Raw genomic sequence first — 24,498 nt, forward strand, 5'->3', positions numbered from 1 at the left:
ATTAGGTCCCATTTGTTTATTTTTGCTTTTATTTCCATTGGTCTTAGGAGACTGACTTAAGAAAACATTGGTCCAATTTATGTCAGAAAACATTTTATGTTCCCTCCTAGGAATTTTTATGGTGTCATGTCTTATGTTTAAGTATTTAAGCCATTTTGAGTTTATTATTGTATATGCTGTGAAGGGTGTATTCTAACTTAATGATTTACACGCTGATGTCCAGCTTTCACAGCACCAGTTACTCAGGAGTCTCTCTTCTCCCTTGTATATTCTTGCTATCTTTGTTGAAGATTAATTGACTAGAGGTGTGTTGGTTTATCTCTGAGCTCTTTTTTCTGTTCATTGGTCTATATATCTGTTTTTGTGCTAATACCATGCTGTTTTGATTATTGTAGCTTTGAGTATTATCTGAAGCCTGGCAGTTAAGCCTGCTGCATGTTTTTTTTGTTTTTTTCTTTCAGTATTCCTTTGGCAATTCTGGGTCTTTTATGGTACCATATAAATTTTAGGACTCTTTTTTTCTAGTACTGTGGAAAGTCTCATGGGTAATTTGATAGCGATCATACCAACCAGTCCATCCTAAAGGAGATCGGTCCTGGGTGTTCATTGGAAGGACTGATGTTGAAGCTGAAACTCCAATACTTTGGCCACCTGATGCGAGGAGCTGACTCATTTGAAAAGACCCTGATGCTGGGAAAGATTGAGGGCAGGAGAAGGGGACAACAGAGGATAAGATGGTTGGATGGCATCACCGACTCAATGGACATGGGTTTGGATGGACTCTGGGAGTTGGTGATGGACAGGGAAGTCTGATGTGCTGTAGTTCATGGAGTCACAAAGAATTGGACACAACTGAGTGATGAACTGAACTGAACGGTAAATCTGTGGATTACTTTGGGGAGTATGGCCATTTTAATAATATTAATTCTTGCAGTCCATGAGATTTTGACATCTTGGTGATCTTTGAATCACCATCAATTTCATATATGAATGATGGAAAAAGTCTTTTACCTCCTGTTCATATTTATTCTTAAGTATTTTATTTTGTTTCAGGCATTTTAAAAGGGATTTTTTTTTTACATTCACTTTTTGCGTAAAGATGTGCAGCCAGTTTCTGTATGTTAATTTTGTATCCTGCTACCTTGCTGAATTCATTTTATCAGTTCTAGTAGCTTTTCTGTGGAATTTAGGGTTTTCTAAATATAGTATCAGGACTTCCCCAGTGACTCAGCAGTAAAGAATCCACTTGCAGTGCAGGAGCTTCAGGAAATGTGGGTTTGATCCCTGAGTGGTGAAGATCTCCTGGAGGAGGAGATGGCTACCCACTCTAGTATTCTTGCCTAGGAAGTCCCATGGACATAGGAACCTGGCAAGCTACAGTCCTTTGGGTCACCAAGAGACAAACAGGATTGAAGTGTCTTACCACGCAGGCACATATGTTCTGTCAATTCATCTAAATATAATGACAGTTTTACCTCTTCCTTTCCAATTTGGCTATCTTTTATTTCTTTCTCTTGTGTGTTTGCTATGACTGGGACTTCTATGCTATGTTGACTAGAAGTGGTAAGAATTGGCAACCTTGTTTTATTCCAGATTTTAGTGGAAGGGTTTTCACCTTTTCATAGTTGAGTATTATACTGGCTATTTATAACTATTGTCATAAATAGCATTTATTATGTTGATATATGTTCCCTGTATACTCAGTTTGGTGAGAGTTTTTTTTTTTTTAATTGTGAATGGGTGTTGAATTTTACCAAATGTGTTTTCTGTATCTATTGAGATGACCGTGTAGTTTTTGTCTTTTCTTTTTTTGATGTAGTGTGTCACACTGGTTGATTTGCATATGTTGAGCCATTCCTGTGACCCTGGGATGAATCCAAGTTGGTCATAGTGTATGATCTTATTAATATGTTTTGGATTCGGTTTGCTTTTATTTCAGTGAGATATTTTATCAAATATATTGGCCTATAATTTTCTGGTAGTATCTTTTTCCTGGTTTTGGTATTTGGGTGATGGTGGCTTCACAGAATGTCTTTGAGAGTGTTTCTTCCTCTTCGGTCTCTAGGATGAGTTTAAGAAGGATCAGTATAAGGTCTCCTTTGATGTTTGGTCAGCTTTGACAATGAAACCATCTGGTCCTGGACCTTTGTGGGTTTTTTTTTTTAAATTACAGATTCTATTTCATTTGTAGTGATCAATCTGTTCAAATTATCTACTTTTAAATTCAGTTTTGGTAGTCTTTCGTTTCTAGAAATCTGTCCATTTCTTCTCCATTGTCCAATTTGTTGGCATATAGTAGTATTCTTTTATGGTTCATAGTATTCTCTTAGGTTTTAATTACTACAGTGTCCATTGTTATTTCTCCTTTTTTATTTCTTATTTTATTTATTTAAGGCTCTTTTCTGTGAGCTTGGCCAGAGCTTTGTTGATTTTGTTTACCTTTTTAAGGAACCAGTTCTCAGTTTTATTGATTTTTTTTTTTCCTAATGCTTTTTTTAATCGCTATTTTATTTATTTCCTGTCTGATCTTTGGGCTTCCCAGGTGACTCAGTGGTAAAGAATCCGCCTGCCAATGCAGGAGACGTGGGTTCACTCACTGGGTCGGAAAGATTCCCTGGAGAAGGAAATGGAAACCCACGCCCATATTCTTGCCTGGGAAATTCCATGAACAGAGCAGCCTGGTGGGCTGCAGTTCCTGGAGTTGCAAAAGAGCTGGATTATACTTAGTGCCTACACCTCAGCAACAAGGACAACAGTTTGATCCTTATTGTCTCCTTCCTTCTGCTGACGTTAGGTATTGTTTGCTCCTCTTCTGGTTCTGTTGCGAGGTGTTTGAGGTTCGCCTGTTTTTGAGGAAGGCTCATTTTACTCTGAGCTGCTTGGCTGCACCCTGTAGCTTTATAGTTATGTTCTCATTGCCATTTTTCTCATACTTTTTAACTCCCTCTTTGATTTTATCATTGAACTGTTAGCTTTTAATAACATGTTGTTTAGTCTCCATGTAATCGGTTTTTTCTCATTTCTTTTTCTGTGGTTGATTTCTACTTTCATGTCAATGTGTCAGAAAAGATGCTTGAAATAATTTCTATCCTCTTAAATGTGTTGAAGATTCTTTTTTCCCTCTATGTTATCAGTCCTGGAGAATGTTCCATATGCATTTGATAGAATGTGTATTCTGAGTTTTCTAGACAAAATGTCAATGTCTAGAAAACTTAAAGATGTCAGTTAAGTCTTAACTGTTCTGTCATATCATGTAAGACCTCCGTTGCCTTTTTGATTTTTTTGTCCAGAACGAGTGTCTGTTGATGTGAGTATGATGTTAATATCTCCGCCTATTATTATATTCCTATCATTTTCTCCCTTTATGTCTGTTATTTGTTTTATGTATTTTAATTCTCCTAAATTGGGTGCATATGTGTTGATGAGGATACTATCTCCTTCTGTATTGGTCCTTTTGTCATTATGTATTGTCCTTCTTTATCTTTCTCTGTGGCTTTCTTTTAAAGTCTATTTTGTCTGATACGAACATTGTGTCTCCCACTTTCTTGTCATTTCCATTTTCTTTCCCTCACATTCAATCTATACTTGTCCTTTGCCCTAACGTGAGTATCTTGTAGGCAGCCTATTGTAGGCTTTTCTTTTTTTAATCCAATCTGCCACTCTGTTTTTTGATTGGAGCATTTAGTCTGTTGATGTTTAGGATGATTATTGATAAATATATATTTATTAATATCTTAAACCTTCTTTCCTGGTTGATTTTTATATTTCTTTTCCTTGTCACTTTTCCTGTTGTGGTTTGATGATTTTCTTTTGCAGTACGGTTCTGTTCTTTTTGGTCTTTGTACATCTATTCTACATTTCTGATTTGTGGTTACTCTGTTTTTCAAGTGTGTTAACCCCTTATGTGTATTTCCTTTTGAATGATTGCCATATAATCTCAAACACATTCCAAAAAAAAATCTACATTTTCTTACTTACCTCTCCGCATTTTATGATTTTTATGTGTTTATCATTTTGCTATTCTTTGTGGTTATCATCACTTTCACAAAATTTGGTAAGTAATTTAATTTCCAATTATGATTTTTTTCTTTCCTGTATATTCTTGCTTCCCTTCTATTTATAGAAGACCATTCAGTATTTCTTTTAGGATACATTTTGTTGTTGTTGAGTCACTAAGTCATATCCAACTATTTGCAAACCCCATGAACTGCAGGAAAGCCAGGCTTCCCTGTCCTTTACTATCTCTTGGATTTGCTCAAATTCCTGTCCATTGAGTTGGTGAAGCCATCCAACTGTCTCAAACTCTGTAGCCCCCTTCTCTTCTTGCCCTCAATCTTTCCAACATCAGGGTCTTTTCCAATTAGTATTGATATATTATTTTAACTTTTGCTTGTCTGAGAAATTCTTTATCCTGCCTTCTATTCTAAATGATAATCTTGCTAGTTAGAGTGCCCCAGTTTGCAGATTTTTCCCTGTCAGGATTTTGACTATATCTTGCCATTCCCTTCTGTCCTGCAACATTTCTGAAGAGAAACCAGTTGATAACCTTACACAGATTCCCTTATAATTAGTGCTTTGTTTTTCTCTTGCTGCCTTCGGAATCTTCTCTTTAACTTTTTAATAAATTTATTTTTAATTGAAAGATAATTGCTTTACTTATATTCGTTTGGTTTCTGCCACACGTCAGCATGAATTACCCATAGGTATACATTCTCCTCTCCCTCTTGAGCCTCCCTCCTATCTCTTCCCACCCTTTCCCACCCCTCTAGGTTGTTACAGAGCCTCAGTTTGAGTTCCCTGATTCATACAGCAAAGTTCCACTGGCTGTTTTACATATGGTAATGTATATACGCTACTGTGCTACTCTACATTTGTCTCACCCTCTCCTTCCTCTCCACACCACCCATGTCCATAAGTCTGTTCTCTGTGTCTGCATGTCTGTTGCTGCCCTTAAAATAGGTTCATCAGTACTATCTTTCTATATTCCATAAATCGGTGTTCATATAAAATATTTGTCTTAGTGTGATCTGTTTGGGTTCATGTTGTTTGGGATCCTCTGTACTTCCCATACCTGCATATCTGTTTACTTCTTTTGGTTTGGGAAGTTTTCAGCTATAATTTCTTCAAATAAAATTTTGATCCCCTTTTATCATCCTGTTCCATTTTGAATGTCTATTAGGTGTACACATTGGTATGCTTTATAGACTCCATAGGTCTCTTAAATCGCTTTCTTTTTTTTTTTTAATTTGCCTTTCTTTTTGCTCTTCTGATTGGGGGATTTCCATTATTCTATCTTGCAGATCATTTATTTGTTCTTCTTTATTATTCAACCTGCTGTTCATTGCTTTTAGCTCAGCTTTCATTACAGCAATGAGTTTTCTGATTTTCCTTGGCTCTTCGTTATTTTTTCTGGTTCCCTTTTATATTAATCTGTATTTGTATTGGTAACCTTTCTTAACTCCTTCGGTGTTTTCATTATGTCTTTGTTGAACTCAGTGTCTGTTAGACCGAAGAGGTCTGTTTCATTTTTCATTCTTTCAGGGAATCTTCTTGATCTTTTAATTGGAGTGGTTACCCTGCATCTACATTTACTTGAGTTTGTGTTCCTCGATGAGTTTAGGAGAAACAGGTATCTACTGTGGCTTTGGGGTCTATTATTATGTGGGAGCATCCTGCGTAGCTTGTGTGGGTTTAATATTTTTGGTGTGAGGACTGATTTTCATATGAAAGCCTGCTGCCTGTTTCCTCAGTCAGTGCTTACTGTTATCCCCTTGATAAGGGGGTGTCACTGGTGTGGTGATTAAAGCCTGCACAGGATGTTCGGGGGGCCCTCCTCTTTGCGGTTTCACAGCCCTCTCACGGGTAGGGTCTCCTCCCTACTTGTTGGAGTGGAAGCCCACAGATGTGTTTCTGAGCTGTGGTGCAAGGTAGTTGATACTGAAGCACTGTTGGGGAAGGGAACCACCGAGTATTGCTCTGCTGGAGCTGTCCACTGGGGAGTGTGTTCTGTAGTATAATAACCTGTCACTGTTGTGCAGGCTCACAAAATACACTGTTGTTGGCATTGCCCTCTGTCCCACGTCCATTGTGGGAATGCAGGCAGTCAGGGCTGGCGTCTCTTTTGCTGTGTGTTCACAAAGCCACAGAGCAGATCTGCCAGCAAAGATCCACTGAAGTGAGATATGAGGACTGCTGTGGTTGTGCCCCTGGATGCACTGTAGGAATGTGGAAACAGTCCATACTCTGGTCCAGCCTCCACATGCATGTGCCCACAAAGCCCACAGCTGCTAAGGCCAGCGCCATCCCAGCCATGGGAGTACCTGCTGTCCAGTTGGATGTTATGTAGGTGCTGAGTTTATGAAACTGGCGACCGTGATGTAAATCTCCACAGCTGCATTTCAGCCCCGCCTGTACCTCTAGGCAGTCCACTGGCATGCCCCCAGAGCTACTAGAGGTAGTGCCAAGTCAGCTGAAAGCACACAGAGGAAGAAACGCCAATGACTGGCCTGTCCCTCGCCTCCTTCCTCTTTAAGACAGGCTTCCCTTCTATGGCAGGCCTGAAATTCTTCCACATACCCCAATTTCAGCCTATACCATGCTTCAGCCCCTTCAGGCTATCTCCACACAGCCAACCCCAGTCCTCTCCTGGGTCTGTCCTTGAAACTCAGGTTTCATCACTCAACCACTGCCCACACCAGCAGACTCCTATCTCAGGGGAGCACAGAGTGGTGACCCGGACCATCTGTGCAGGTCTTTCTGTGTTCTGCCTGCTGTATCCTGGCTGCTGCACTCTCCTCCAATCCTCTGTTGTTGTTCGGTCACTAAGTTCTGTCTGATTCTTTGCGGCCCCATGGACTATAGCAAGCCAGGCTTCCCTGTCTTTGACTAGTTCCCGGAGTTTGCTCAAACTCATGTCCATTGAGTCAGTGATGCCATCCAACCATATCATCCACTGTTGCCCCCTTCTGCCCTCAATCTTTCCTAGCATCAGGGTTTTTTCAGGTAACTTGGCTCTTAGCATCAGGTGGCCAAAGTATTAGAGCATCAGTCCTTCCAATAAATATTCAGGGTTGATTTATTTCCATTAGGATTGACTGGTTTGATCTTCTTGCTCTCCAAGGGACTCTCAAGAGTCTTCTCCAGCACCACAGTTTGGAAGCATCAAGTCTTCAGTGCTCAGCCACCTTTATGGTCCACATGGTCCAGCTCTCATACATGACTAATAGAAAAGCCATCAGTTCAGTTCAGTCACTCAGTTGTGTCTGACTCTTCGTGACCCCATGAATCGCAGCACACCAGGCCTCCCTGTCCATCACCAACTCCCGGAGTTCACTCAGACTCAAGTCCATCGAGTTAGTGATGCCATCCAGCCATCTCATCCTCTGTCGTCCCCTTCTCCTCCTGCCCCCAATCCCTCCCAGCATCAGAGTCTTTTCCAATGAGTCAACTCTTCGCATGAGGTGGCCAAACTACTGGAGTTTCAGCTTTAGTATCATTCCTTCCAAAGAAATCCCAGGGCTGATCTCCTTCAGAATGGACTGGTTGGATCTCCTTGCAGTCCAAGGGACTCTCAAGAGTCTTCTCCAACACCACAGTTCAAACGCATCAATTCTTCAGCGCTCAGCCTTCTTCACAGTCCAGCTCTCACGTCCAAACATGACTACTGGAAAAACCATAGTCTTGACTAGATGGACCTTAGTTGGCAAAGTAATGTCTCTGCTTTTGAATATGCTATCTAGGTTGGTCAAAACTTTTCTTCCAAGGAGTAAGCGTCTTTTAATTTCATGGCTGCAGTCACCATCTGCAGTGATTTGGGGGCCCAAAAAAATAAAGTCGGACACTGTGTCCACTGTTTCCCCATCTATTTCCCATGAAGTGATGGGACCGGATACCATGATCTTCGTTTTCTGAATGTTGAGCTTTAAGCCAACTAAATGGAGTTTTGTGGGCAAAGCGATGTCCCTGCTTTTTAATACATTGTCTAGGTTTGTCATAGCTTTTCTTCGAAGGAAATGGCAACACACTCAAGTACTCTTGCCTGGAAAATTCCATGGATGGAAGAGCCTCGTAGGCTCTATTCCATGGAGTTGCAAAAAGTCAGACGTGACTGAGTGACTTCACTTTTACTTTCTTCCAAGGAGCAAGTGTTTTTTAGTTTTCATGGCTTGAAGTCACCATCTGCAATGGTTTTGGAGTACAAGAAAATAAAAGTCTGTCATTGTTTCCATTTTTTTCCCCATCTATTTGCCATGAAGTTGATGGGACCAGATGCAGTAATCTTAGTTTTTTGAATATTGATTTTTAAGCTAGCTTTTTCACTTTCTTCATTCATCTTCATCAAGAGGCTCTTTAGTTCCTCTTCACTTTCTGCCATTAGCATGGTTTATTAGGTGCTATTAGGGTGGTGTCCTTTATTGTGGCCATCCTTGCATGAAATGTTCCCTTGGTATTCCGTTTTCTTCAGGAGATCTCTAATCTTTCTGATTCTATTGTTCTCTTCTAATTCTTTGCATTGTTCTTTGAAGAATGACTTATTATCTCTCCCTGCTTTTCTCTGGAACTCTGCTCCTTTGATTTATATATCTGTTTTTGTTCTAGTCCCAAGCTGTTTTGATTACTGTAACTTTGAGTATTACGTGAAATCGAAGAGAGTTATGCTTCCTGCATTGTTGTTTTTCTTCAGTATTGCTTTGGCAATGCTGGGTCTTTTATGATTCCATATAAATTTTAGGATTATTTTTTTCTAATTCTGTGAAAGGTCTCTTAGGTAATTTGATAGGGATTGCATTAAATCTGTAGCTTGCTTTGGGCAGCATGGGCATTTTCACAGTAGTAATTCTTTCTGTGATAATGTGACATCTTTCATCTCCTTGAATCACCATCGGTTTCCTTTATTAATCACCATATAAGTCTTTTATGTCCTTGTTCAGATTTATTTCTAAGTATTTTAATTCAGACAGTTTTAAAATGAATTATTTTTATATTCGCTTTTTGATACTTCATTGTTAGTAAAGAAGTACAACCAATTTCTGTATGTTAATTTTGTATCCTGCTACCTTGCTGAATTCATTTATCACTGCTAGTAGTTCTTCTGTGGACTCCTTAGGGTTTTCTATATATAGTATAAGGGTTCCTCAGTGGCTCAGTGATAGACATCCACCTGCAATACAGGAGCTGCATGAGATGTAAGTTTGATCCCCGGGTCAGGAAGATTGCTTGGATGAGTGCATGGCAACCTACTCCAGTATTCTTGCCTAGAAAATCCCCATGGAAAAAGGAGCCTGGCGGGCTCCAGTCCACAGGGTCACAAAGAATCACATACGACTGAAGCAACTTAGCATGCACGTGCACATATATATTATCATTTCATCCGAATATAATGACAGCTTCACCTCTTCCCTTCCGGTCTGGATACCTGTTATCTCTTTCTCTTATATGATTGCTATGGATAAGACTTCCCATACTGTGTTGAATAAAAGTGGTAAGAGTGGGCAACCTTGTCTTAATCCAGTTTTTAGTGTAAAATAAAGGCTTTCAGCTTTTTGCCATTGAGTATTATATTGGCTCTGAGTTTCTTATAGGTTGATATATGTTCCCTCTATACTTAATTTGGTGGAGAATGTTTTATCATGAATGGGAGCTGAATTTTATCAGATGGTTTTTCTCTATCTGTTGAGATGACTGTGTAGTTTTTGTCTTGTCTTTCATTTGATGTAGATTGATTTGCAAATGTTGGGCCATTCCTGTGACCCTAGGATGAATCCAGCTTGGTTATGGTATATGATTTTTTGTATATGTCTTTGGATTCGGTGTGGTAATGTTTCAGTGAGAATTTTTTTCATCCAAATTATCAAATATATTGGCCTAAATTTTCTTTGTTGGTGGTGTCTTTTTTCTTATTTTGGTCTTGGTGGCTCCACAGAATGTTTTTGAGCATGTGCCCTCCTCTTCAGTCTTTAGGATGAGTTTAAGAAGGATCAGTGTAAGTTCTTCTTTGCATGTTTGGTCAGTTTTGACTGTGAAGCCATCTGGTCCTGGAACTTTGTAGGGTTGTTTTTTTTTTTTTTTACAGATTCTATTTTGTTTGTAGTGATCAGTGTGTTCAAATTGGTTTGTTTTTTAAATTCAGTTTTTGTAGGCTGTACTTTCTAGAAACATGTCCATTTCTTCTGGTTTGTCCAATTTTGTTGGCATGTAGTATTCTCTGATGATTCATAGTATTCTCTTAAGATTAAAAAATTTTTAACATACCAGTTGTTATTTCTTATTTTTCATTTCTTATTTTGTTTATTTAGGTCCTCTCTCTTCTTTCTTATGAACCTGGCCAATAATTTGTAAATTTTCTGTACCCTTTTAAGAAACTAATTCTTGGTTTTATTGATATTTTTTTTATTGCTTTTTAGAATTTTATTTTATTTCCTGTCTGATCCTTGGGCTTCCCAGATGACTCAGTGGTAAAGAATCTGCCTGCCAATGCAAGAGATGTGAGTTCAATCACTGGGTCAGGAAGATTCCCTGGAGATAAAAATGACAATATTTTTGCCTGGGAAATCCCATGGACAGAGAGCATCCTGGTGGGCTATAGTCCCTGGGGTCTCAAAAAAGTCAGACACAACTTAGTGCTAAACAACAGCAGTAACAACAATCTTATCTTTATTTCCTTCCTTCTGTTGACTTTTAAGTATTGTTTGTTCCCTCTTTTTCTAATTCTTTTATACGATGTTTGTTTGAGATTTCTCTCGTGTTTTGAAGAAGGCTTGTTTCGCTAAGAACTGCTTTTGCAGCATCCCATAGGTTTTGTATAGTGGTGTTGCCATTGCCATTTGTCTCATAGTTTATAATTCCTTCTTTGATTTCATCCTGAACCATTGCTTTGTTAACAATGTTGCTTAGTCGCCATGTGTTCATTTTTTTCTCATTTCTGTTCTGTGGTTGATTTCTACTTTTATTTCACTGTGGTCAGAAAAGATACTTGAAATAATTTCCATCCTCTTAAATTTGTTGAGAATTATTTTCATGCTAGTGTGTGATCATTCCTAGAAAATGTTCCATGTGCACTTGAAAAGAATGTGTATCCTACATTTTTTGGATTTAATGTCTTGAAATTGCAAATTAAGTCTAACTATTCTGTTGTATCATGTATGATCTCTGTTGCCTTATTTTCTGTCCGGAACAGCTGTCCATTGATATGAGTGGGATGTTAGTGTCTCTGAGTATTACTAAATTTCCTATCAGTTTCTCCCTTCATGTCTCTTACTTAGTATTTATTTTATGTATTTTAGATCTCATAAATTGGGTGCATATATGTTGATGAGTGTAATACCTTCTTTTTGTATTGATCCTTTTGTCATTACATATTGTTGTTCTTTAACTTTGGCCTTTGTTTTAAAGTTTATTTTGTCTGATGCAAGCTTTATCACTCCCACTTTCTTGTCATTTTCGTTTGCTTCCCCTCACATTCAGTCTATATGTATCCTTTGCCCTAAAGTGAGTCTGTCATTGGCAGCCTATTGTAGGTTCTTGTGTTTTTAATCCAGTCTGCTACTCCATGTTCTTTGATTGGAGCATTTAGTCCGTTGACATTTAGGGTAATTATTGATAGATATGTATTTATTACCATTTCAGACATTCTTTTCCAGTTGACTTTTGTTTCTTCTTTGATCTTTTCCTTCTTTTTCCTTCTATAGTTTGATTTTCTTTTGCATTATGCTTCTGCTCTTTTTGGTTTTTGTGCCTCTATTACACGTTTTTGATTTGTGGCTACTCTGTTTTTCAAGTATGTTAACCCCTTATATGTACTTCCTTTAGACTGATTGTCGTATAATCTCAGATTCCACAAAAAAAATCTACATTTTGTTACTCACTCCTCCCATATTTATGATTTTGATTTCTTCTTTTACATCTTCACATTTATTGTTTTGCTATTCCTTGTAGTTATCATCATTTTCAAAAAATTTGGTAAGTGATTTAATTTCCATTTGTGATTTTTTTTTCTTTCTTGCATATTCTTGTTTCCCTTCTATTTATTGAAGACCTTTCAATATTTCTTTTAGAATGCGTTTTGTTCTTCTTGTTGTTTATTCACTAATTCATGTCTCTTTTCTACCGCATGAACTACAGCATACCAGCTTTTCCCTGTCCTTCATTATATCCTGGAGCTTGCTCAAACTCATGTCCATTGAGTCACTGATGCCATCCAGTCATCTCATCCTGTCCTTTTCACTTCATGCCCTCAATCTTTCCCAACATCAGGGCCTTTTCCGATTAGTATTGATATTTTCTTTAGTTTTTGCTTGTCTGAGAAGTTCTTTATTTTGCCTTCTATTGGAAACAATAGTCCTGATTGGTAGCATATCCTAGGTTGCAGATTTTTCGCTTTTAGGACCTTAAATATATCTTGCTACTCCCTTGTGGCCTGAATCATTTGTGTAGAGAAATCATGCTTTATTTTTGTGCTTGATGCCTCTTGAATTCTTTATCTTTTAAAAAATTTATTTATTTTTAAATGAAGGATGATTACTTTACAATATTGAAAGCTGAGTTGTATTTTTCTATGTATATGTAATACATGCATCAATATGTATACATTGAGATGTATGAGCTGTTGCATATTTTGGAGATTTAGGCCTTTGTCACTTGTTTCATTTGCTGTTTTTTCTCATTCTTAGGGTTGTCTTTTTTACCTTATTTATAGTTCTCCTTGCTGTGCAAAAGCTTTTAAGTTTAATTAGGTCCCACTTGTTCATTTTTGTTTTTATTTTTCTTATTCTAGGAGGTGGATCATGAAGGATCTTGGTATGAGTTATGTCATACAACGTTCTGCCTGTGTTTTCCTCCAATAGCTTTATAGTTTTTGGTCTTAAATTTAGGTCTTTAATCCATTTTGAACTGATGTTTGTTATGTAGTGTTAGGAAGTGTTCTAATTTGATCCTTTTACACGTAGTTAGTACAGTTGTCCCAGTACCACTTAATGAAGAGACTTTGCCCATGGTATATACTTCCTCCTTTGTCAAAGATAAGGTGTCAGTCATGTGTGCATTTATCCCTGGGCTTTATGTCTTGTTCCATTTGTCTGTATTTCTGTTTTTGTGTCAGTACCATACTCTCTGATACTGTAGTTTTGTAGTGTATCTGAAATCAGGTAAGTTGATTCCTCCAGCTCCATTCTTTATTGCTTTGGCTATTCAGGGTCTTTTGTGTTTCCATACGAATTGTGAGATTTTTTGTTCTAGTTCTGTGAAAAATCCCATTCATAATTTGATAGGGATTGCATTGAATCTCGGAGAAGGCAATGGCACCCCACTCCAGTACTCTTGCCTGGAGAATCCCAGGCACAGAGGAGCCTGGTGGACTGCCGTCTATGGGGTCACACAGAATCGGACACACCTGAAGCAACTTAGCAGCAGCAGCATTGAATGTGTAGATTGCATCTGATAGTATAGTAATTTTCACAGTATTGATTCTACCAACCCAGGAGCATGAAATATCTCTACAACTGTTTATGTTATCTTTGATTTTTTTCATCAGTGTCTTATAGTTTTCTGTATACGGCTCTTTTGTCTCATTTAGTTCAGTTCAGTCACTCAGTTGTATCTTAACTCCTTGTGACCCCATGGACTGCAGCACACCAGGCATCCCTATCTATCACCAACTCCCAGAGCTTACTCAAACTCACGTCCATTGAGTCAGTGATGCCATGCAACCATCTTATCCTCTGTTGTCCCCTTCTCCTCCTGCCTTCAGGCTTTCCCAGCATCAGGATCTTTTCAGATGAGTCAGTTCTTCACATCAGGTGGCCAAAGTATTGGTGTTTCAGTTTCAGCATCATCCTTCAAATGAATATTCAAGACTGATTTCCTTAGGATGGACTGGTTGGATCTGCTTGTAGTCCGAGGGACTCTCAAGAGTCTTCTCCAGCACCACAGTTCAAAAGCATCAATTCTTCGGTGCTTACCTTTCTTTATAGTCCGACCCTCACATCCATACATGACTACTGGAAAAACCATAGCTTTGACTAGACAGACCTTTTTTGGCAAAGTAACGTCTCTGCTTTTTAATATGCTATCTAGGTTGGTCATAACTTTTCCTCAAGGAAGTAAGCGTCTTTTAATTTCATGGCTGCAGTCACCTTCTGCAGTGATTTTGGAGCCCCCCAAAATAAAGTCTCTCATTGTTTCCACTGTTTCCCCATCTTTTTGCCATGAAGTGATGGGACTGGATGCCATGATCTTAGTTTTCTGAATGTTGAGCTTTAAGCCCGCTTTTTCACTCTCCTCTTTCACTTTCATCAAGAGGCTCTTTCGTTGTTCTTCGCTTTCTGCCATAAGTGTGGTGTCATCTGCATATCTGAGGTTATTGATATTTCTCCCGGCAAACTTGAATCCAGCCTGTGCTTCATCCAGCCCAGCATTTCTCATAATGTACTCTGCATATAAGTTAAATAAGCAAGGTGACAATATATAACCTTGATGTACTCCTTTTCCAATTTTGAACCAGTCCATTGTTCCATGTCCAGTTCTAACTGTTGCTTCCTGACCTTCATACAGATTTCTCAAGAGGCAGATCAGGTGGTCTAGTACTCCCATCTCTTTCAGAATTTTCCAGATTGTTGGGATCCACACAGTCAAAGGTTTTGGCATAGTCAATAAAGCAGAAATAGATGTTTTTCTGGAACTCTCTTGCTTTTTCCATGATCCAGCGGATGTTAGCAATTTGATGTCTGGTTCCTCTGCCTTTTCTAAAACCAGCTTGAGCATCTGGAAGTTCACGGTTCACGTATTACTGAAGCCTGGCTTGGAGAATTTTAAGCGTTACCTTACTAGCATGTGAGATGAGTGCAATTGTGTGGTAGTTTGAGCATTCTTTGGCATTGCCTTTCTTTGGAATTGGAATGAAAACTGACCTTTTCCAGTCCTGTGGGCACTGCTGAGTTTTCCAAATTTGCTGGCATTTTGAGTGCAGCACTTTCACAGCATCATCTTTCAGGATTTGAAACAGCTCAACTGGAATTCCATCACCTCCACTAGCTTTGTTCATAGTGACGCTTCCTAAGGCCCACTTGACTTCCCATTCCAGGATGTCTGGCTGTAGGTGAGTGATCACACCATCATGATTATCTGGGTCGTGAAGATCTTTTTTGTACAGTTCTTCTGTGTATTCTTGCCACCTCTTTTTAATACTAATCTTCTGCTTCTGTTAGGTCCAAACCATTTCTATCCTTTATTGTGCCCATCTTTGCATGAAAAATTCCCTTGGTATCTCTAATTTTCTTGAAAAGATGTTGAGTCTTTCCCATTTGATTGTTTTCCTCTATTTCTTTGCACTGATCACTGAGGAAGGCTTTCTTATCTCTCCTTGCTGTTCTTTAGAACTCTGCATTCAAATGAGTATATCTTTCCTTTTCTCCTTAGCTTTTCACTTCTCTTCTTTTCACAGCTATTTGTAAGGCCTTCTCAGACAGCCATTTTGCTTTTTTGCATTTCTTTTTCTTGGGGATAGTCTTGATTCCTGTCTCCTATTCAATGTTGTGAACCTCTGTCCACAGTTTTTCAGGCACTCTGTCTATCAGATCTAATCTATTCAATTTATTTGTCACTTCCACTGGATAATTGTAAGGGATTGAGGTCATACCTGAATGGTCTAGTAGTTTTCCCCACTTTCTTCAATTGAAGTCTGAATTTGGCAATAGGAGTTCATGATCTGAGCCACAGTCAGCTCCTGGTCTTGTTTTTGCTGACTGTATAGAGCTTCTCCATCTTTGGCTGCAAAGAATATAATCAATCTGATCTCAGTTCGACCATCTGATGATGTCCATGTGTAGAATCTTCTCTTGTGTTGTTGGAAGAAGGTGTTTGCTATGACCAGTGCATTCTCTTGGCAGAACTCTATTAGCCTTTGACCTGCTTCATTCTGTACTCCAAGGCCAAATTTGCCTGTTAGTCCAGGTATCTCTTGACTCCCTCTTTTGCTTTCCAGTCCCCTGTAATGAAAAGGACATCTTTTTTGCATGTTAGTTCTAGAAGGTCTTGAAGGTCTTCATAGAACCATTCAACGCCAGCATTACTGGTCAGGGCACAGACTTAGATCACCATGATATTGAATGGTTTGCCTTGGAAATGAACAGAGGTCGTTCTAATGCTTTTGAGGTTGCATCCAAGTACTGCATTTCAGACTCTTGTTGACTATGATGGCTACTCCATTTCTAAGGATTCTTGCCCACATAGTAGATATAATGATCATCTGAGTTAAATTCACCCATTCCACTCCATTTTAGTTCACTGATTCCTAAAATGTTGATGTTCACTCTTGCCATCTCATGTTTCAGCGCTTCCAATTTGCCTTGATTTGTAGACCTAACATTCCAGGTTCCTATGCAATATTGCTGTTTAGAGAATTAGACTTTGCTTCTATCACCAGTCACATCCACAACTGGGTGTTGTTTTTGCTTTAGCTCTGTCTCTTCATTCTTTCTGGAGTTATTTCTCCACTGATCTCCAGTAGCATATTGTGCACCTACTGACCTGGGGAGTTCATCTTTCAGTGTCCTATCTTTTTGCCTTTTCATACTGTTCCTGGGTTTCTCAAGGCAAGAATACTGAAGTGGTTTGCCATTCCCTTCTCAGTTCTTGTCAGAACTCTCCACCATAACATTCCATCTTGGATAGCCCTATATGGCATGGCTCATAGTTTCATTGAGTTAGACAAGGCTGTGGTCTATGTGATCAGTTTGGTTAGTTTTCTGTGACTGTGTTTTCAGTCTGTCTGCCCTCTGATGGAGAAGGATAAGAGGCTTATGGACGCTTCCTGATGGGAGAGACTAACCTGAGGGGGAAACTGGTTCTTGTTCTGATGGCGGGGCCATGTGCAGCAAATCTTTAATCCAATTTTTGTCTCCTTAGAAAGTGAAGTCGCTCAGTCGTGACCAACTCTTTGCGATCCCATGGACTGGAGCCCACCAGGCTCCTCTGTCCATGGAATTTTCCAGGCAAGAATACTGGAGTGGGTTGCCATTTCCTTCTCCATGGGATCTTTCCCACCCAGGGATCGAACCCAAGTCTCCCGCATTGCAAGCAGACTCATTCCTACATATTTTATTATTTTTGTTGCAATAGTAAATGTGTTTAATTCCTTAATTTCTCTTTCGGATTTTCTGTTGCTAGTGTATAGGAATTCAAGTGATTGTTATATATTGATTTTTTTTATCCTGTGATTTTAATAAATTCACTGATTAGCTCTAGTAAATTTGTGATAGCATCTTTAGAGTTTTTCATGTACAGTATCAATGTCATCTGCAAATAGTGAGTTTTTCTTCTTCCTTTCCAATTTGGATTCCTTTTACTTCTCTTTCTTCTCTGATTGCCGTAGCTAGGACTTTCAAAACTGTGTTGAATAATAGTGGTTAGACAGGGCACCCTTGTCTTGTTCCTGATCCTAGAGGGCATGCTTGCAGTTTTCACTGTTAAGATTATGTTTGCTGTGGGTTTGTTATAAATGGCCTTTATTATGTTAAGGCAGGTTCTTTCTATGCCCATGCTTTGAACAGCTTTCATCATAAATGTGTGCTTCACTCTTCTCTGAGCCTCTGTTGTTGTTAGTCAGTTGCTAAGTGACTGACTCTATGTGGTACCATGGACTGCAACAAGCTAGGCTTCCCTGCCCTTCACTGTCTCCCAGAGTTCGCTAAAGCTCACATGCATTGAGTTGGTAATGCCATCCAACCATCTCATCCTCTGTTGTCCCCTTCTCCTCCTGCTCTGAATGATTCCTAGCATCAGGATCTTTTCCAGTGAATAGTATCCACATCAAATGGCCAAAGTATTGGAGCATCAACATCAGTCCTTCCAGTGAATATTCAGGTTTGCTTTATTTCCTTTAGGATTGACTGGCTTGATCTCCTTGCTGTCCAAGGGACTCTCACTAGTCTACTCTAGCACCACAGCTCGAAAGCATCAATTCTTTGGTGCTCAGCCTTTATGGTCCAACTTTCAATCCATCCATGCCTACTGGAAAAACCATACCTTTGGCCATACCAAAGTGCTGTCTCTGCTTTTGTAATACGCTAAGTTTCCCATAGCTTTTCTTCCAAGGAGCAAGTGTCTTTTAATATCATGCTTGCAATCCCCATCCACAGTGATTCTGGAGCCCCCAAAATAAAGTCTTTCACTGTTTCCTTTTTTCCCCATCTATTTGCCATGAAGTGAGGGAGCCAGATGCCATGATCTTAGTTTTTTGAATGTTGTTTTCACCTTCATCAGAAGGCTTTTTCACTCCTCTTCACTTTCTGCCATTAGGGTGGTGGTATCTACATATTTGAGGTTATTGATATTTCTCCCAGAAATCTTTATTCCAGCTTGGAATTCATCCAGCCCGGCATTTCACATGAGTACTCTGCACATAAGTTAAATAAGCAGGGTGACAATATATAGCCTTGATGTACTCCTTTCCCAAGGTTGAAACAATCCATCATTCCATGTCCAGTTCTAACTTGTTTCTTGGTGTGCATACACATTTCTCAGGCAGCAGGTCAGGTGGTCTGGTATGCCCATCTCTTTAAGAGTTCCACAGTTTGCTGTGATCCACACAGTCAAAGGCTTTCACACAGTCAGTGAAACAGAAGTAGATGTTTTTCTTGAATTCTTTTGCTTTTTCTTGATCCAGCAGATGTTGGCAACTTGACTTGCCTAAACCCTGCTTGTACATCTGGAATTTCTTGGTTCACATACTGTTGAAGCCTAGCTTGAAGTATTTTGAGCATTACCTTGCTAGCATGTGAAATGAGTGCAGTTGTGTGGTAGTGTGAACATTCTTTGGCATTGTCCTTCTTTGCGATTGGCATGAAAATTGAACTTTTCTAATCCTGTGGCCACTGCTGAGTTTCCAAATTTGCTGGCATACTTAGTGCAGCACTTTCACAGCATCATCTTTTAGGATTTGAAATAGCTCAGCTGGAATTACATCACCTCCACTAGCTTTGTTCATAGTAATGCTTCCTAAGCCCCGCTTGAGTTCACACTCCAGGATATTGACTCTAAATGAGTAACCACATGATCGTGATTATCTGGTCTTTAAGACCTTTTTAGTACAGTTCTGTGTATTTTTGTCACCTCTTCTTAATATCTTCTGCTTCTGTTAGGTCTATACCATTTCTGTCCTTTATTGTGCCCATTTTTGCATAAAATGTTCCCTTGGTATTTATAATTTTCTTAAAATGATCTCTAGTCTTTCTCATTCTATTGTTTGCCTCTGTTTCTTTGGAGTATTCACTTGGGTAGTTTTTCTTCTCTCTCCTTGCTGTTCTTTGGAACTCTGCATTCAGGTGGGTATGTCTTTCCTTTTCTCCTTTGCTTTTCGTTTCTCTTCTTTTCTCAGCTATTTGTAAGGCCTCCTGAGATAGCCATTTTGCCTTTTTGCATTTTATTTTCTTGGGGATGGTTTTGTCACCACCTCCTGTGCAGTATTACAAATCTCTGTCCATAGTTCTTCAGGCACTCTATCAGATCTAATCCCTTGAATCTACTTGTCACTTCCTGGTGGCTCAGATGGTAAAGTGTCTACCTACAGTGCAGGAGACCCGGCTTCAATCCCTGGGTCGGGAAGATCTCCTGGAGAAGGAAATGGCAACCCACTCCAGTACTCTTGCCTGGAGAATCCCATGGACAGAGGAGCCTCATGGACTATAGTCCATGGGGTCGCAAAGAGTCGGACACAACTGAGCAACTTCACTTTCACTGTATAAAGGGTTTACATTATAAGGGATGTACATCATAAAGATTTGATTTTGGTCATACCTGAGGGACCAGTGGCTCAGAGGTTAAAGCGTCTGCCTGGAATGCAGGAGACCTGAGTTCAGTCCGTGGGTTGGGAAGATTCCCTGGAGAAGGAAATGGCAACCGACTCCAGTACTCTTGCCTGGAGAATGCCGTGGAGGGAGGAGCCTTGTAGGCTATAGTCTGTGGGGTTGCAAAGAGTCGGACACGTCTGAGCGACTTCATGACGACCACATAAGGATTTGATTTAGGTCATACTTGAGGGACCTTGTGGTTTTACCCACTTTCTTCATTTTGTCTGAATTTTGCAATAAGGAGCTCATGATCTGGGCCACAGTCAGCACCAAGTCTTGTTTTTGCTGCCTGTACAAAGCTACTCCATTCTTTGCTACAAAGAATATTATGAATCTGATTTCAGTATTGACCATGTGGTGATGATGTCCATGTGCAGCCTCTTCTCTTGCTTTGTTGGAAGAGGGTGTTTGCTGTGACCAGTGTGTTCTTTTGGCAACGCTGTTATCCTTTGCCCTGCTTCATATTGGGATGAGACTTGCACGCCTGGGAGGAAGTTGTGAAAGAGGAAAACTTCCTACATCCTCGGAAGCTTCTTCACAGGTAGGGAGATCAGCTGGGACAGAAAGCGAGCTTTAGAAGCTAGTATCACCTGATCTGATTTTGTCCCAGCTGACCTCAAGATTAGGAACCTTTCCTCTTTACAGCTTCCTCCCAGGCTGGCAAGTACCATCCCAATTTCTTTTTCTTTCTTTATGGTCCTACCTGGTTATGTGGAGATCTTTCGTGTAATTTGGGGTATTTGGGATAGTCTACCAGCATTCTAAGATTTCTGTGAGAACTGTTCAAGATGTAGATGAATTTTTGATAGGCTTGTTGGAGAGAGTGAGCTTCATGTCCTATTCTGCATCCTGATTGGAGTCCCTTAGAAATCCCTTTTTAAAAATTGATTCTCCTATAACAGTTTCTAAATTATACTTCTGACTTCTTTTTTGAAGCTTGCTTGCTTTTATTTATTTCTTTAATTTTCTGATTCAGTAAGTAAAAGATATGCGTGACAAACTTATTCTGATCTGCTTCAATGAAAAAGTCAATGAAGTGTTAAGATTAGGTGAGCTAACCATTTATTATTGGGTTTAAAAATCACTGTATCAGTTATTTAAGAATGTGTGATAATTTGGATTTTTTTGGCTTATGGTTTATTTAAGGTAGTTTTCTGAAATAATTTTGTAGTATGGAAAGCTTTCTTTCTGATTCATTAGTCTTCTGTTTTTTTTTTTTCTTTTGCTGTATATAAACTATTTAGAAAGCTTCTTTATTTACAGATATTTTTAAGTGTTATACATATGTTCTAAACGTTAGTTGTTTTTCTTGTGTAAAGTGGGATAGCCTACCCTACTTGTATTTCACGGCTTCCCTGATGGCTCAGTGGTAAAGAATCTGCCTGCCAGTGCAGGAGACGTGGATTCAGTCCCTTGTCTGGCAAGATCCACTGGAGAAGGAAATGGCAGCCCACTCCAGTGTCTTTCCTGGGATATCCCGTGTACAGAGGAGCCTGGTGGGCTACAGTCCATGGAGTCACAAAGACTCAGACACTGAGCAATGACAGCAAAGCCTGTATTTCACTTGTGAGGATTTAACTTTATAGAATCCTTTGTAAAGGATTATTGAGGTGAATAGTATTCTATAAAAGTCAAATTGTTTTTGTTATGATAGGTGTGTTAGAAGAAGCGAGATTTTTTGGTATTGACTCATTGATAGAACACCTGGAAGTGGCAATAAAGGTAAGTTTCTTTTTACATTAGCCAAATAATATATTTATTGTAACTGTCTCCTAGAATTCTCCACTAATTTGTCAATATGTCTTCAAGAATTCACAACCACCAGAGGATCATTCACCCATATCTCGAAAGGAATTTGTCCGGTTTCTGCTCGCCACTCCAACCAAATCAGAATTGCGTTGCCAGGTAGTTGAAGTAGATTTTACATGAGTTATTTGCATCAGCAAGTCTGTGAGGGAAGTTTTAAATTCTTCTAGGAATTTTTTTCTTGCCTTATTTTCTTTTTTCATGCAAGATATATTTTAATTGTGGGTCATAGCATTGAGTTAGTCCCAAAATGGTTAGCATAAAAAAGAGATGTAATAGTCTTTTACTGTTTAATTATGCCTCATACAGCAGTTTTTGGTAGTGCATAGAAATTCCAACAATTAAAATGTCAATTATTTGTACAGCTGTTATGTATGAACAGTCAGTGGCAGTAAAACATATTTTTATGTGTTATAGCAATAATGATTTTAAAAACTCCAATATTCACTTTTAACAATATAACGTTCTTGAATTATAGAATTAATAAAATAAGTACAATTTATTAAAAATAGTGATCAACAGGTGCATGACCAGCAGAGATCTATCTTTTTAGCAACTTCTGCACATAAATGAGGCATAGCCAGGATGCATTCTAATGTTATATGTAAATCGAGTGACTTTTAAGACTCCATTAAGGATACTGATTTTATATATCTGAGTTCCATTTGATCATGTTTTGTAATAGACTCCAAGTGGCTGAACTGCCAATTACTTCTATAAACCACGGTGCTTAACTATTGTGATTAAATTAAACACAACAGATGGTTTATATCTTGTGACCATTTGTGTTTTTTAATTTTAGGGTTTAAACTTCAGTGGTGCTGATCTTTCTCGATTGGACCTGCGATACATTAACTTCAAAATGGCCAATTTAAGTCGCTGCAATCTTGCCCACGCCAATCTCTGCTGTGCAAATCTTGAACGAGCTGATCTCTCTGGATCAGTCCTTGATGTAAGAATCATCTTTGGTTATAAGAGAACATTAATTTTTTAGTCTATTGAACACTCTGGAAGAGCACAAGTTACATCTCTCTCTTAATGAAGCTTTTACATCAGTTTACTAGGTTGATGACAAAACTTAAGGTTCTGAAAGTGAAATGGGTTGGTTTTGCAACTTTGATATGCTTAATTAAATATCCACCTATAAAATATAGCAACTGATAAATTAAATCTTGAAATTAGATACCGATCTAAACACATTATCAGAACTTCTGTTTTCTGTGAATTAATAGGGTAAAGCTGGAAAGGACCTTGGAATTTTTCTATTCCACATAATTTCTAGAATAGGAAAATGTTACTTCTCTGGGGGTATTTGACAGATATTTTAAAACAAACGTGGTATGCAGCAATCTGTAAGTTAGCATCTTGGTGATTCTCTCCTTCATATATATATATATATATATATATACACACACACACACACACATTTACAAGTATTAATGTGTGTGTGTATGTGTGTATCCATATGTTAATGCATGCATTTATATAACAGATAACCTATTTGAGGTGAGAGGATATATGTAAAACCAACAGTGAAATATAACTTCTAAGAACTTTAAGTTGCTCAATATCAAGGTCCATGTCTGTGTGGAGTGGATAGCCATTCCCTTCTACAGGGGATCTTCCCAACCCAGGGATTGAACCCAGGTCTCCCACATTGCAGGCAGATTCTTTACCAGCTGAGCCACCAGGGAAGCCCAGGAATACTGGAGTGGGTGGCCTATTCCTTCTGCAGCAGATCTTCTCAACCCAGGAACTGAACTGGGGTCTCCTGCATTGCAGGTGGATTCTTTACCAGCTGAGATTTACCAGGAAAGCCCTTTCAATTAATAGGACCTAATGTATTAACTTGCTTGTAGTAGTCATTGAATAAGTATTTCTTGAATTTTATAATTTTGGGTTTATTCCTTAGTTGCAAGGTATTTTTATATGAAATTTAGATCTAATAACAAAATCTGCCAACACACATTTCCATTATTTTTACCCTACTTGTTCCATGTTATGATGGAGGATCAAACTGAAAAGCAACATAAGCAAAACACTAACACTATAAAGGTAAAGTTTGAGGGACCTAGCTTTTAAATTCAGAAATGCGAGAGACAGTTTGGTTGGTTTCTGTTAGGAAATGGGGAAAAAGATAGACTGGATCATTGAATATAACTGGTTCACTGTTTTGTTTAATTATAGCATTACTGTGAGCCTGAACCATAATTTTCTTCTCTTTAAATGCTTATTCTACCCATATTGTATCATTGATATGAAGGCCAATATACCTGTTTATCATTTGTATATAATTTTTTAATTTAAATGTAGTTGATTTACAGTATCATTTGGCAGTCAGGTATACAGTACAGCAATTCAGTTACATATACATACATGTGTATACATACATATACATATAGTCCTCTTCAGATTCTCTTCCCTTATAGGTTATTATAAACTGTTGACTACAGTTTCCTTTCTACACAGTAGGTCCTTGTTGGTTATTTTGTATATAGTAGTGTGTATATGTTAATCCCAACCTGCTAATTTATCCCTTTTCCCATCCCATTTTGCCCATTGGTAACCACTGATTTGTTTTCTATGCCTGAGTCCCTTCATGTGTAGGAAACAAGTTCATTTATATCTTATTAATTTTTTTGAGCTTCCAAATATAAGCAATATCATACATATTTATCTTTGTCTGGTTTACTTCATTTAGTATGATAATCTCTAGACCCATCCATATTGCTGCAAATGGCATTTTAAAATTCTTTTTATGGCTGAATTATACTCTACTGTGCGTGTGTGTCTGTATATACCATAGCTTCTCTATTTGTTCATCTGTCAATAAACACTTAGGTTGCTTCCA

General features: G+C 38.7%; 1 protein-coding gene across 2 annotated transcripts in view; it reads left to right on the top strand.

The window, feature by feature from the left end:
• Window positions 1-24,498, top strand: part of KCTD9 (potassium channel tetramerization domain containing 9) — an 84,080-nt gene that overhangs the window by 36,092 nt on the left and 23,490 nt on the right. For both annotated transcript variants that reach the window (XM_060409178.1, XM_004004178.6), the window contains exons 7-9: window positions 21,496-21,563; window positions 21,651-21,746; window positions 22,450-22,599. In XM_060409178.1, the coding sequence (XP_060265161.1) occupies window positions 21,496-21,563; window positions 21,651-21,746; window positions 22,450-22,599 (314 nt within the window). The remainder of the gene's footprint in view (window positions 1-21,495; window positions 21,564-21,650; window positions 21,747-22,449; window positions 22,600-24,498) is intronic.

This window comes from Ovis aries, chromosome 2 (assembly GCF_016772045.2).
Source record: "Ovis aries strain OAR_USU_Benz2616 breed Rambouillet chromosome 2, ARS-UI_Ramb_v3.0, whole genome shotgun sequence".
In the NCBI taxonomy this organism is placed as follows: Eukaryota; Metazoa; Chordata; class Mammalia; order Artiodactyla; family Bovidae; genus Ovis; species Ovis aries.